General features: G+C 56.5%; 1 protein-coding gene across 1 annotated transcript in view; it reads left to right on the top strand.

Annotated features, from left to right (window-relative positions):
- APCDD1 (APC down-regulated 1) overlaps positions 1 to 12,843 on the top strand; it is a 28,097-nt gene extending 15,254 nt beyond the window's left edge. Inside the window, exons 4-5 of the mRNA XM_032467130.1 lie at positions 9,179 to 9,500; positions 10,919 to 12,843. Coding sequence (XP_032323021.1) covers positions 9,179 to 9,500; positions 10,919 to 11,370 — 774 coding nt within the window. The 3' untranslated portion in view covers positions 11,371 to 12,843. The remainder of the gene's footprint in view (positions 1 to 9,178; positions 9,501 to 10,918) is intronic.
- Positions 12,844 to 13,567: the final 724 nt, after the last annotated feature.

Here is a 13,567-nt window from a genome sequence, read left to right as displayed (position 1 = left end):
AAACCCCGTAGTCAGCTGGGGGAGCTGGCCCGCACTCTGGCTCCTGGAGGACGGAGGTCTTGGAAGTGAGTCATCACTCGTGGGCTGGGGACTAGGGTGACAGGTGTCAGGCTGGCCTTAGGGTTTTCACCCACAACACAGTTGGAGTTGTGTTTTTTGACACAGTCGGATCAAGTGGAGAGAATGTGGCCTGTGGAGACGGGAGTCCAGGCCTCCGTGGGCATCAGCCATGGAGGGTGGCAGTGTTATTGGGCCTCCTGGGGCCTCAGTTTTTCTCTTCTGTAAATGGGGGACAGCATCAGAATCAGCTGGTGAACAAGCCCTGGGCCGCCGGGCACCCGGGAAGGGCCGCTGGCCGTGGTCTAGGGTGAGCAGCTCTCTGGCTGACGGCTCCCAGGGAAGGACCACGGCTGCTGAGGTTTTAATGTTGTTAAACCTTTCCTCCCGTTTTCTCTTCCTTCTGCGGCTGAGGCCGTGTGGGAACGTTTCACAGATTCATAAGAAGTGAACTCTGCAAACCCCAGGCCGCGGTGCCTCATTCCAGAAACATTCAGGGTGAAGAACCGGGTCTCTTAGATGTTACCCAGGTCGCACTGCTTTTGTTTAAAGGAAGGTGCGGGGGAGCATGGAGAGCGTGGCACCACGTGTGAAGGTACAAGCAAGAGGCAAGCCGCCCACGGGGCCGGTATCCTGTGCTGGGGCAGCCAGGCCGCTGAGGAGGGCGTGTGTGGCTGGGGGCACACTGGTCACTGCAAACCTTTTCGGACCTGCTGAGATTTGCGCCGGGACCTTATCCTGCCTACACACAGTCACCACGCTCAGTTAAAACCAGTTCAGCAAAGGCCGGCCTCGGAGGCTGGGAGGAGGGCTGTGGCTGCAGAGGAAGGCGGTGGCGGGGCGGGGCGGTTGCCGGCCGGCATCCAGGGCCTGGCCCCGTGTGGCGCTGGGAGCTGAAAGGGCCCTTCTTCTGCTGTTGTCCCTGGCGCGTGCATCTTGGCCTGCGGCGCACGAGTCATCAGGAAGTTTGTCGATCCTGCCCCAGGACAGCAAGGAGAAGGAATAAATGGACTGGGCTGTGGGCACCTCTTCAAAGCCCCAGGTGCTCCCTGCCCACCGGGCTGCCCAGCAAGGCCCGCCGACCCGCTGGGAAGGAGGGGCCCGGGCCTGTCCCTGTCGGCAAGCTCGCCCCCCCACCCCACCCCACCCCCCGCCGAACTCCTCGCCTTCTCTAATCGTCAGTCCATAGAGACCTGGCTGAAAATTAGTTTAAACACTAAATTAGTTTAAAACCCCTCCTCTCAGCCCCTTTGGAAACGAGACACCGTGTAAAAACAGAAACTTTAAATTGAGTTGTTTTTCTAAGCTTCGAGCAGCTTTGCTGTGAGGCCCGGAGCGCTGGAAGGCTCAGGTGTGCCAGGAGGTTCTTTCGGATGTGGCTGGCTGCTCTTCCCTAGAAAACAATCAAGGCCCCCTCAGTCTCCCTGAAAGAAGACGCTCTGCTCAAATCGAGTCAACATCAGGACAACCACTGCCCTCTGCCCGGATTCCCGTGCCGTGGAATCCGCCAGGAGGTGCCATCTTTCCCAGGAGCCATCCGTGGTAACTAGGAGCCAGCGATGGCTGGGGAACCGGACCAGACTTACAAGCAGACGGAACTGGCCTTTGTCCAAAACCCTGCACTGACTAGGCCACAGGTCAAAGTCAGAGGGGTTGCCTGAAAACCACGCAGCTCTCCCCAAACCCCGGGTCTGGAATATTCTGCCTGGAATGCTCTGGCGGCAGGGCTGCCCATCGGAGGAAGGAGAGCAGCAGCGTGTTCGGGGGACGCCCGAGCACCAGAGGAGGTGCTCTCTCCCCTCAGTTCTCAGAGGCCTTTGGGCTGGGGCAGCCCTTTGCTGGTGAAGGGTTTTCCTCTCCAGCCTCTTCAGGGTGTGGAAGATGTTTCGACGTTGTGACGTCAAGGGGCTTTGGACCACACGGCCGTGGACAGCGGACTCCAGGCGGGTCTGCAGCAGAGGGGTCTCTCCTCGGGCACATGGGGGAGTGGGTGCTCATGGAGGAACCCGTGTCCCCACTCTTGCCACCAGTATAGGGAAAGGAGGGGTGTTTGCGGAGGTAATGGGGTCCAGAGGTGGCAGAGGACCGGGGCATTCAGGGAGTCATGGCCTCAGCAGCATCTGGAACCCGCCTTACTAAGGTGGGGACGGCGAGGACACTGCCTACTGGAGCCCGGGACCTCCCAGGTGTGCACCATGAGGCCGCCCTGCACCCGGCATGCGGACGCTGTGTTTGGGTCAGGACGGGATGTGTCCCGACGGCCATGCTGCACAGCTCCTCACGCCCGCCGTCACCGCAGAAACACTCGTGATAGTTCATGAGCCCTGAGTGCAGGGTTGCTGTGCGTGAGGAGGCAGCAGACGGGGAAGCGCTTGTTGTCAGGGACGGTGCGAGGGGTAAACATTTCATCCCTTAAAAGGCCAGACAGCAGAGAGGACAGAACGAACGCCTGGGCGGGCATGAGGTCACCCGTCTGTGTCCAGTCGTCCTGTGCAGACTTGTTGGCCGAGCGCCGTGGGGAGGCGGGAGGGGGAGAAGGCGGCCAGACCTGGGGGGAGGGCACTGCTTTTTCAGCAGATTTGACCATGAAAATGAGTCTACTTCAGCATTTAAATGAGCTGCAAGTAGTAGGAGTGGAAGAAACAAGTAAAAATTCTTCCGGGTTTTCTCCTGACGCCATTCTTGGCCATTTGTGTTCAGGAACCGTCTTCTTGGGGTCCTTTCCATACAGCCGTCCGCGGTGTGCGTGGATCGTAAGGGGGAGGCAGAGTTACCTTTCGTGTGATTTACTGATATTTCCTAAAACGGGAAAGGCCTTTGTGAGCTAACTTTTCAGATGCTAAAATTCCTAGAAAACCCATTCCTAGAAGATGCCGTGTTGCCCGGGGTCCCCCTTCTTACCCCCAGGATGTGGTGTTCAGGCGATTCTGCTCCCGGAGGCGTCCAGCAGGCAAGGGCAGGACCCGGGGGTCAGTGGCACCCGCCTCTCTCATCTCCCACAGTCCTTGCGGCCCAGGCCCCTTTCGGGTAACCCGCTGTGGGCTGGGGCTGCTGTGCAGCATCTTGGGAGGCTGGGTCCCCCTGCCCTCAGCACCTGTGCCCACTCCTGGCAGATGGTGACCAGGCTGAGCGGGGTCGGAGCACTGCTGTGTGGTCACGTCATCACTGACCCTGCCTGCCAGGAGCAGGTGCCAGATCGCAGGCCAGACAGGCCACCCACCTCCAGTGGTGGCCCTGGAGCTTCAGGTAGACACACACAACACGTGCGGCCTCAGCCATTCCCCCTCCTTCCTGCTGAAAGCGGAATCGTTATGACCCCTTGAGGAGGACCAGGTGAACCCGAGCTCACAACCTCCTGGGGTCCCAGTTCTGAAGGGGCCCCGAGAGGCCACTGCCCCAGGCGGGCAGCCCTGACCGCTGTGATGAAAGCCGGCCTGCTCAGTTACTGCTGTTACGTATCCAAGGACAACTTTCTATCCGTCCAGCAGTCATGAACCTTCACACGCTCCGCTAGGTGTCATGGGAAATAGGAAAGGGGAGGGCACTGGTCTTGGTCCCAGAGAGCTTGCAGAGCCAGGAAGGACGTCCGTGTGTGCGGAGACAACACCTACAGTTGTTGGGGACTGCACATGTGCACACGACTTCCAGCAGCACTCACTAGCCTTGGAGGTTTCTACCTGAGAAGCGTTTCTCCGCAGAACACAACTTTAGCAAGGGAAGTTTTCCATCATCTATTCCCTTTTCTCCTCCTCCTTGAACAAAACATGTGGCCCAAGGAATGTTTTATTCAGACTGCTTCTCTAGCTGATTTATTCACAGCAAGATCACGTTGGGGAATTCCTTCCATTCCAGGAAGACGCTGGAAACAAGTGGATCCCATCAGCAGATCTTGTTGACAGACCAGCTCTCCAGAAATGAATGTTGGCAGGGGATGGGCAACGCCTGGAGAGCCCTGCCAGTCATCAGCCAGAGAGGACCTTTTCCGGGGACCAGAGTCCTTGATGTGTGTTCTTTGCAGACCTCAATGGAAGGGGCGGCCCAGGGCACACAGCGAGCTCCACACCGAGTCCTGTCCCAATTCTACTTTGGGCCCTGGAGTCATCTCAACCATGCTCTTCTGTCCCTCTGTGCGTGAGGAGGTGGTGTACTGGGACCTCCTCAGAGTCAGCGCCCTGTGTGCTGTTTACCTGTTGCCGGGGCTGGGCAGAGTGGGCAGAACCTCTCTCTGCCTAGAACGTTGCTCACTTGTAAAATCTGAGGTTGATTTTTCATTTTTAGAATAAGCTTGGTTTCCTTCTTAAGCGATTAATTGTATAGCCCCCTGCCCCCGGGATGAAAGCTGTCTGTCGTTGGTGTAGAGCCTCAGCGTGGATCACGTTCTGGGCCCTCTGCTTTAGCCTTCAGCTCTTGTGTGTGCAGAAACCCAGGCGTTAAGAGAGCCTTTCTGAGTGAGACGCAGCGGAGGGAGCCACGCGGAGCCTGGCGGGAGAGCCTGAGCAAGGGAGAGCCTCAGTGGGAACTGTGGGTCAGAGCGTGGCCCAGACAAGAGTACCTTCAGGAAGCAAATGAGACGTCCTGGTGCCAGCCACTCTTCGTGTGGACAGTCTTCTCCCGGTAGTAACTGGGAGAGGCTGCTGTTTAAGAAAAGCGTCTTGGGAAGGAGAAACTTGAGAGCAAATACCGTGTCTCAGCCTTCATTTGGGCTTCCTCATGCTTGTTCCTAAAGGTCTTTTGGTTTTTATTCAAGCCAAGGATGGTGGTAATTAAGAGTGCAAATTAGATTTTTTTTAAAAAATCTGTCCAGAAAACAGAGGTGTCCCCATTATCCAGCTATGGTAAAAAACTGTCCCCTTTTGGACAGTATCCACAGAGAGGCCAAAAATCCCACTCACCTGTGACATCTTTGTCTCCTTAATGCCAGCTAACGGTTGTTTAAAACAGCAATTAGTCAACTCAGCAACAAGAAGAACTAAAAAAAAAAAAATTTAAAAATGGGCGAAGGACTTGAATAGACAGTTCTCCAAAGAAGACGTAAAAGTAGCCCATGAGCACATGGCAAGATGCTGACCGTTCCTGGTCAGTAGGGAACTGTGAGACAGAACTGCAGTGGGGACCACATCACCGTCACACCCACTCGGATGACTGTTGTTAAAGGGAGACACAGCTGTTGGTGGGGATGTGGAGAAATCGAACCCTCGTGCTTTGCTGCTGAGCAGGTGAATGGTGCAGCTCTGTGGGAAATAACACGGCGGCTCCTCCAGCAGTTGAAGACAGAATTACCTTATGACCCAGCAACTCCACTTGTGGATATACACCCAAAAAAGTTGAAAGCAGGGTCTCAAAGAGATTGTGCACCCATGTTCACAGAAGCGTTATTCACAACAGCCAAAAAGTGACAGCAACCAGGTGCCTGCCGATGGACAAATAAACCACAGTCTGTCCACACAACGCAGTACTCTTCAGCCTTGGAAAGGAGGGGAATTCTGACAACTTCTGCAGCTCGGATGAACTCCGAGGACACTGCGATAAGTGAAATGAGCCAGAGACAAAAAGGACAAATACTGAATGGCTCCACTTATATGAGGTCCCTAGAGGAGTCAAATTCATAGACAAAGTAGAATGCAGGTTGTCAAGGGCCAGGTTGGGGGGTCAATCAAGAGTCGTATTGATAGGGACAGAGCCTCAGTTTGGGAAGACGGATGAGTCCCGGAGGGGGTGGCAGCGATGGCCTCACAGCAGTGTGAGTGTGCTCAGTGCCCCGACCTGCGCACTGAGCATGCTTGAGGCGGTAACTTCTTTGTCGTGGATGTTCTACCACAACGAAGGAACGTTAACTCAAGAAACATAACTCGTTTAGGAATCTGGCAGGACCAGTACCCAAGGGCAAGCTTCCCTCCTCTCCCTCCCTCCCTCGCTAAAGCTTTGCGCGACCTACGGGTGACACGTCTCCCCGCAGCTGCCCGGCCTGCTCTCTCTGCTGCAGGTCAGAGACACTCGAGTAGAGCAGGACCATCACTCTCCTGCGGTGACCACAGTTCAGCCAGGCCCTCATCTTAGAGCGCAGGATCCTGCCCCTTCATCCTTACAAAAAGCTCAAAGTGCTGCCGTGCTGGGCGTGGAACGGCCTGGGCCCGACAGCGGTGTCCCCTCTGCGCCAGGTCTCTTCCTTCTCTGAAGAGCATTTGATCCCTGGGTTGTCCCAGCAGCGAACCAAGACCCCTTACTCCCTCCCCGCCCACCCAAGCTTTCTGGGCAGTTCCTGAGTTGATAATGGTATTGGAGAAAGCAGATCTTTCCAGGGATTAAGGTTCATGTCTTCCTAGAATGGCCGGAAAGGAAAGTGGTTGTTTTTCAATTCACAAACCACAGATAGCAAACCGAGTTGTGCAGAATGGGAGGAAGAGGGTGGAGGCTGGGTTGGTGGGAGGGTACCAGCAGAGCTCGTGGTCTGTGTAGGATCTGCTCAGCAGGCAGGGGTTGCGGGGAGCAGTCAGCAGGCTGCCAGCTGGTGAGCTCCCAGGGGAGGTCCCTCCTCTGGGGGATGTGGGAAGCTGCCTGGCCTGTGTTCTTAGAGGGGTCTCTCTTTCCAAGGCTGTCTCCTGCAGCACTTGATGTGCTTGTTAACAGGCACTGGCACCAGAACCACCACCACCCCCCCACTACCTTGCCCCACTGTCCTTTCTGTGAAATCTCAGACTTGAGTCGGAGTACTGGGCTGGTTTCATTCAGACCATGTGGCGCTGGAGCAGGGGAGTAGGGACAGCAGGTACGGTTTGATCAAGGTGCTGATCATGGTGATGCTTGCTAGCCATTAAGGGGCTGCCTCCTGGGTGCAGGAGCTAATATGATGTTACAAGCATCATATGAACTATCCATCCCAGACTCTGAGTATTAGAATTCCCTTTTAGGTAAAAATTTGGAACCTTCACCTTGTAGTAGTTTACAAGAAAACAAACTATGGCAAAATTACTGAATTCTATGATGCTCTCTTTTCATTGAATTTGTGTTTTGTTCATCCTGACGTGCACTTGACAGACAGTGGCACGTATAGCAGGGGACGTTCCGTGTGTCCAGTCTTCCCTCCAAGGGCCATGCAAATGTACACCCTCACTCTGAGACGGCCTCTGCGCGGTGATTCTGGGAGCGCTGAGTGGACCCGCCATAATCTGCTGCTCGTGTCTTAGCTCTTACGCAGGTGTAATGCCCGTTTTATGCACAGGGACATTGACGCCAAGAGAGGGGTGACTTGCCCAGGTCAGCAGTGGCTCAGCCCCAGCCAGAGCCATCTCTCTCTGCGCAGGGGAGCACAGCCCTGGTGGCTGTGTGCCTGAGTCCTTCCCAGCCTATCCTCGCTGTAGCTTGCAGCACTCTGCTGACCATAGGCTGCAGGCTGGTTTCCGCACGCGTGTCCCCAGAGGCCTTTGTAGGAAACCGTCAGCCAAGAAGCGAATGGGAACTCAGGGCAGTGAGACCCCCACCTTCATCTCTCTGCGCTGCCCCTCCAGTCTCGCGTCTGCAAGCCACAAACCTCCTCCTCTCCCCTAAACCACAGCGCTCAGCTCACCTGACGAGCACGGGGAAGCCTGCGAGTGGGTGCTGAGCTGTCCTTGCAGGGGAGTGTGGAGGTAGGTGTGGGGAGCCCTGTTCCCTGCTGGGCTCTCTGCCCTCCCAGGTGGCCTGGCCTTTAACCCAAGACCCACCGTGCCGGCCTCATGCTGAGTCAGCGCCCTGAGTAACTGCCTGTCAGTCCCTGTCTGCAGGCCTGGAGCTGTGCATGGTGGACCCCGGCAGGGACACAGGGCCAGGGTCGCCCTCCCACTCCAGTGCCACTCCTATTTGTGTGGCCTCCTTGTGTGCCAGTGTCTAGATTTTCTAAGTCGCCTTTGTCCTGGGGTCCCAGTTAGGGTTAGTAAAGCAGACCCCGCCAGAGCCTCACTCCTGGAAGTCAGGGTTGCCGCCCTCTTGCACAAGTACAGCTTCGGGCTGCAAAGCCAGAGCCAGCTAAGAGCCTGTGAGCCATGTGAGCCCAGCCCCGCAGACACAGCCGGACGTCTGCTCGCCCTCTGCGGGGCCGTGTCCTTCCTGCCTCCTTTGCAGGGACACCCACTGTCCCCAGACAGCCCCCTCGTCACCCCCAGCAACTGGCAGGTGTCCTTTTTCTGCCTGTTGTGTGTATCATAATTATGTTTAGTGAAAAATCTCATTGTGCTAGAATGCCTGTAACAGAATTTACCGTCTTAACGGGTTTTAGGTCTAGCTCAGGGACGTTCAGTCCACTCACTGTTGCAGGCCTGTCGTTTGCACCCACCACAGACGCCCCCGCACCCCCGCCCCAGCCCAGGGGCATCTGGTCTGCTTTTGTTGCTATGAACGCGACTGGCCTGTGCCCCGCACGTAAGTGGAGTCACACGGTATTCGTCCTTCTGTGTCTGGCTCATGGCCACCGAGCACAGCAGCCTCCAGGTGCGTCTGTGCTGTCGCAGGTGTCAGCATGTCCTTCCTTCTTAAGGCTGAATAATATTCCATTGTGTGGATGGACTGCATCGTGTTTCTCCATTCAGCCATTGCTGTACATTGGGTTGTTTCCATCTCTTGGCTACTGTGAATAATGTTGCCGTGAACTTGGGTGGACAGAGCTGTCTGTGGGGCCCTGGCTGCAGTTCTTTGGGGTGCAGACCAGAAGTGGGATCGCTGGGTGGCAAGGTAATTGTCTTCCACGGCAGCTGCACCCTGTTACATTCCCAGCGGCAGTGCCCAAGGGTTCCAGTTTCTCCACAGGCTCGCCACTGCTCCTATTTTGGGGGTCTTTTTGGGATGGTAGCCATCCTTAGGGGTGTGAGGTGATACCATCCTTCTTTTTGAAAGTGTCCAGGACGTGTGACCTGAAACTACGACAGGGTTCTGAAGGGAGCCCGTATCACAGCTGAGATGTCTAGGCCCGTCTCTCCCCTCAGCCAGGCCCACGTGTGCACTTGTGCGCACACACCAGCACACACGCGCCCGCAGTGCCGGGTGGCGGGGCGGTGCCAGGGGCTGGGTCGCCCCTCTGCCGTGTCCCGGGGCAGCGCGTGTCCACGGCCCTGATGGAGACCGTGTCCCTGTGCTTGTGTCTCGGCTCTAGCACCACGACCACGCCTGCATGGCCTGCCGCATCATCCACCGCTCAGACGAGCACCGGCCGCCCCTCCTGCCCCCCAGGGCTGAGCTGACGGTCGGCCTGCACGGCGAGTGGGTGAGCCAGCGCTGCGAGGTGCGGCCCGAGGTCCTCTTCCTCACGCGCCACTTCATCTTCCATGACAACAACCACACCTGGGAGGGCCACTACTACCACTACTCCGACCCCGTGTGCAAGCACCCCACCTTCAGCATCTACGCCAAGGGCCGCTACAGCCGGGGCGTGCACTCCGCCCGGGTCATGGGCGGCACGGAGTTCGTGTTCAAAGGTAGGGCTCCTGCCCGCGCCCTGCGCCCTGCTGCACCCCGAGGTCAGGGCCCCGCCGGTGGGCCGGCAGCCGCCTGGGGACGCGGAGCCTGCGGGAAAGGGCGTCTCCTCTGCTAGGGCTGCTGGGAGGGGCTCGGGAGCACTCCCGCCCCCGGGGTGCCGGTCACCAGCCTCCACGCCCTCGCTGCTCTGGCCGGGCCAGCCGAGTTATTTGTTTTCTTTTTTATTTGCTGCTGTTGAGTTGTGAGAGTTCCTTGTGTATTTTGGACGTCAGCCCTTCCAGACATAGGATTCACGCTCGGCCTTGGGCTGGGATGCCAGGAGCCCACCCTCTCCGTGGTGTCCGGCATGGCCAAGGAGACGCTGTGGGGAGGGAACCAAGTCCGCGTGTTTCCTTCTCTGTGCGCAGCTCCTGGGGGTGCTGAGCCGCCCAGGTGGCACCACGCTCGCTCGCTGCACAGGTGCCCTCCCGAGCGGCGGTAGTGACAGCTCAGGTGCTCAGAGCTTGTCACCCCGACCCACGCTCATCGTGGCCTGGGGAAGGTGTCACGTGCTTGCCGGTGGGTGGTCGGGACGTGTCACGCTCACCTAAGTGAGGCAGGTAATGGGTGAGACTCTCCAGGCCGCTGTCAGCAGAGAGCTCTTGTGGTCTCTAATTTTAGAACTTCTTTTAAGCTTGCACATCTTTTCAAGGAGGTGCCAACCTTGTCATGGAACAATAAAGAGGGCTGGCCTGGAAACAGGCGTGACCTTCCGGGACAGCATCCCACGGTCAGGTCCACTTAGAAGGTATTTCTGCCAAACCAGATAAGTCCTAGGGCCTCTCCGCTCCCCTTGGGAGGAAGATTGGCTCCAGGGAGAACGGGCCTTGGGTAGATGGAACCCAGAGAACGAGCACCTTGGTCTGAGCCCGCCCCAGAGCTCTCACGTGTACACAGTATGTGGTCCCCTAGGAGGGCCTCCAGAGTGGCCCCCTACGAGGACTGGGATTTCCACCTGAAACATTTAAGCATATTTTTCTTGTAAATTAGCTTGCAACCTAGTTTATTGTAGTTGCCCGATTTACGGCCCAGTATTAACTTGCCAGGTTGCTCATTAGTATAGGCGTTTGATACCAAAACTATTTAAAAACCTGTTCATAAAAACAAATTCCAGTTTTTGTTGACTGTTTTGTCAATCCCACAAAGCCGGGGCCACCAGAGACAACTCCTTGGGGACAGTTGGAGCTCATAGTGACAGGCACGGTCAGCCACGGTCTGGGCTTCCCGTTGACAGCCAGGCGTGGACTTCCTAGTGGCCCCTGCAGCACCCTTGGTGTGGCCACTGCTCACGTCCACACCGTTTTCCCGGGCCGGGGTCCGTCGGGTCAGTCTGCAGGGTGGGCTGCCTGGTCACGGACCTGTGCTCTCTCCTCGGCAGTGAACCACATGAAGGTCACCCCCATGGACGCGGCCACGGCCTCGCTGCTCAACGTCTTCCACGGGAACGAGTGCGGGGCCGAGGGGTCCTGGCAGGTGGGCGTCCAGCAGGACGTGACCCACACCAACGGCTGCGTGGCCCTGGGCATCAAGCTACCTCACACGGAGTACGAGATCTTCAAGATGGAGCAGGACGTCCGCGGCCGCTACCTGCTGTTTAACGGCCAGAGGCCCAGCGATGGCTCCAGCCCCGACAGGCCCGAGAAGAGAGCCACGTCCTACCAGATGCCCTTGGTCCAGTGTGCCTCGTCCACGCCCAGGCCCGACGACTTCTCCGAGGACCAGAGGGAGCATCCTCGCCGGAGCCAGGCACCCACGAGGGGCCCTGGTCCCCTGCTGCTGGCCGGGCTCGCCTGCCTTTGGACTCTGCCCGCCTGGAACGGCCTCAGATAGATGTCCTCACAGTTTTATTTTTCCAGACCGGATTCCTTACCATGTACAGGTTTCCTTTGCAAAAAAAAAAAAGACGCTTCTTTGTCGGGTGCCTGGGAACTGCCGTCCTCCTGCCTCACACCCCGCCACCCCGCCTAGCCAGGGTTGGGAGCCGCGGGGGGATGTCTCTGTGCAGCGCTCCATCCCAGGCGCCCCCCCCCCCCCGAGGAGGCGCACTTCCTGGTCGCGGAGAGCTGGGCGTGCGCTGTGTGGGGAGCAGGTGCGAGCGGCTTCCTCTTGTCATCTTCTTCATTACTGTGACATCTCTGGGTGGAGGAGAAACAGATGTCCAGCCACAGCTCTTCCTGTTGCTTCTCTGCAGTGGCTTCCTGTCATCTGTTAGAACCGTGTTACTCCCGGCTTTTACAGCCCAGCACCCAGGGCAGAGTCGGTTTGGGACTGGGACACAGACACCTTTTATGAATAGAGAAGAGACAGATGTGGGTGTGGGGAAGACCAGGTGTCTCGGAACCACCTCGACAGCCTTTGTGCCAAGAAACTGCAGACTTTCAGTCGCCAAGAAGCATCTCATTAAAGTTTCACAGTCATCTGAACCTGGTTGTTTCACGTCGTGGGGGTCAGAGACGTCGGTCCAGCACTGGTTTCTGGGTGGTGGCAGGACACCTGCCGGGGGACGAGGTTGCGGAGTACGTGGCGGATGGGGATGGGAGCAGTGGTGCAGGGACAGTGACGATGCATGACAGGGACGCAAGGACGCAGTGCTCGTCCGTCCCTTCTCCTCTCTGTGGGACACATCCTGGCCCATGTGGGAGCTGGTCAGAGCTGGGTGGATGGAGTGTCACTGCCACCTCTGTGACCTCACAGATGAACACGTAGAAACCATGTGTGGAAGCCCTCAGGGCTGGCTGTCCCCAGGAGGTGGTGGGGACACCCTGGCCACGTGCTGCGTTAGACTGAACACTGTCCTCCGGGGCCAGGCCAGCCTGACAGAGTGCCTTGGGGCACCCACGCGGCGTCTGTGAGCTTCCTCGTGTGGGAGGTGACGAGTCACGTCTGCCCACCACGCGGGGCTGTTACAAGTGGTGCTGTCTGATCACGGAGGTGGCTGCCGTTGGAGACCAACGGAGTGACCGGGGGAGAAGCCCACAGAAGGCCTGGATGTGACTGAAAGCGGCCGGAGGATCCGTGATGGAGGCCGGACGTCACACCTGTGCTCAAGAACCGCCTTTGTGACACGCGTGGTCGTTGTAAGGGTGGCGTGGAGACCTAAAGCACTTTGTCTTTAGGTGACATTTTAAGTTGTGGTGCGTACTGAGGGGGTTTGTTCAAATGAAAGTACTAACTTAACGTCTGCCAGGTTTAACCAACAAAGATGTCAGAAATACTCCCACCAAACACATTTCACCTGTGGATCTATTTAATGAATACTAATGCCGTCTTGAAAGGATATAATAAAATGATGTAAAAAAACGATGTTCACTGCGCAAGATACCTTGGTGATTTACCATAAAAGTGACAGCTGTGTAGACAGTTCACAGCCGCTCACGTGGACTTAGCTAGTCACACTTTTTCTAAGTACACTACTTATATATGCATGTACACATACACACATGTATACATGTGCCCAAATACACAGGCGTTAGTGTGCACACGATGTATGATTACGTGGGTGAATGTCTTAGGGGTGACATGAATTTCATGTGATCATATCACTGTCTGATACACTGCAAATCATTACAGAGAGTGACCAATATAATTCATTCACCAATTATTGACAGATTCATCCCTGTCACTTATCAGATCTCCCACACACATCATCTTAAAAGGAAGCTGCCCTGGTGACCTGTGAAGACCATCATTTTAAGTGATTTCCCATCGCCTTAAAGAAATATAGTGAATGACCTATCTTTAGGAGTTACTGAGATTTGAGAGTTGGAAATTTTGACTCAAGACCAAGATGCTGTCTCTGTGGAAGGACTGACTGACTCTAGAATATTCCATGACAAGCTCAAAGTGCTCCGTAATATGTGGGCCAGTTCTGGCAAGTCTGCCCCTCACTCAGTCAGCGCAGGTGGTCCTTGTGTATTTACCAGGTTTGGGAAGAGCAGTGAGTGAGTGAAGGATGGCTTTCCTAGACTTCACCACCTCTTGGCACCAGACTTCTCGTCCTGGACAGGGTCAGAAAATTGTTCCTTGG

This window comes from Camelus ferus, chromosome 24 (assembly GCF_009834535.1).
Source record: "Camelus ferus isolate YT-003-E chromosome 24, BCGSAC_Cfer_1.0, whole genome shotgun sequence".
Lineage (NCBI taxonomy): Eukaryota > Metazoa > Chordata > Mammalia > Artiodactyla > Camelidae > Camelus > Camelus ferus.
The sequence above is the reverse complement of the archived record's forward strand: the minus strand, read 5'-3'. Positions and strand labels throughout refer to the sequence as shown.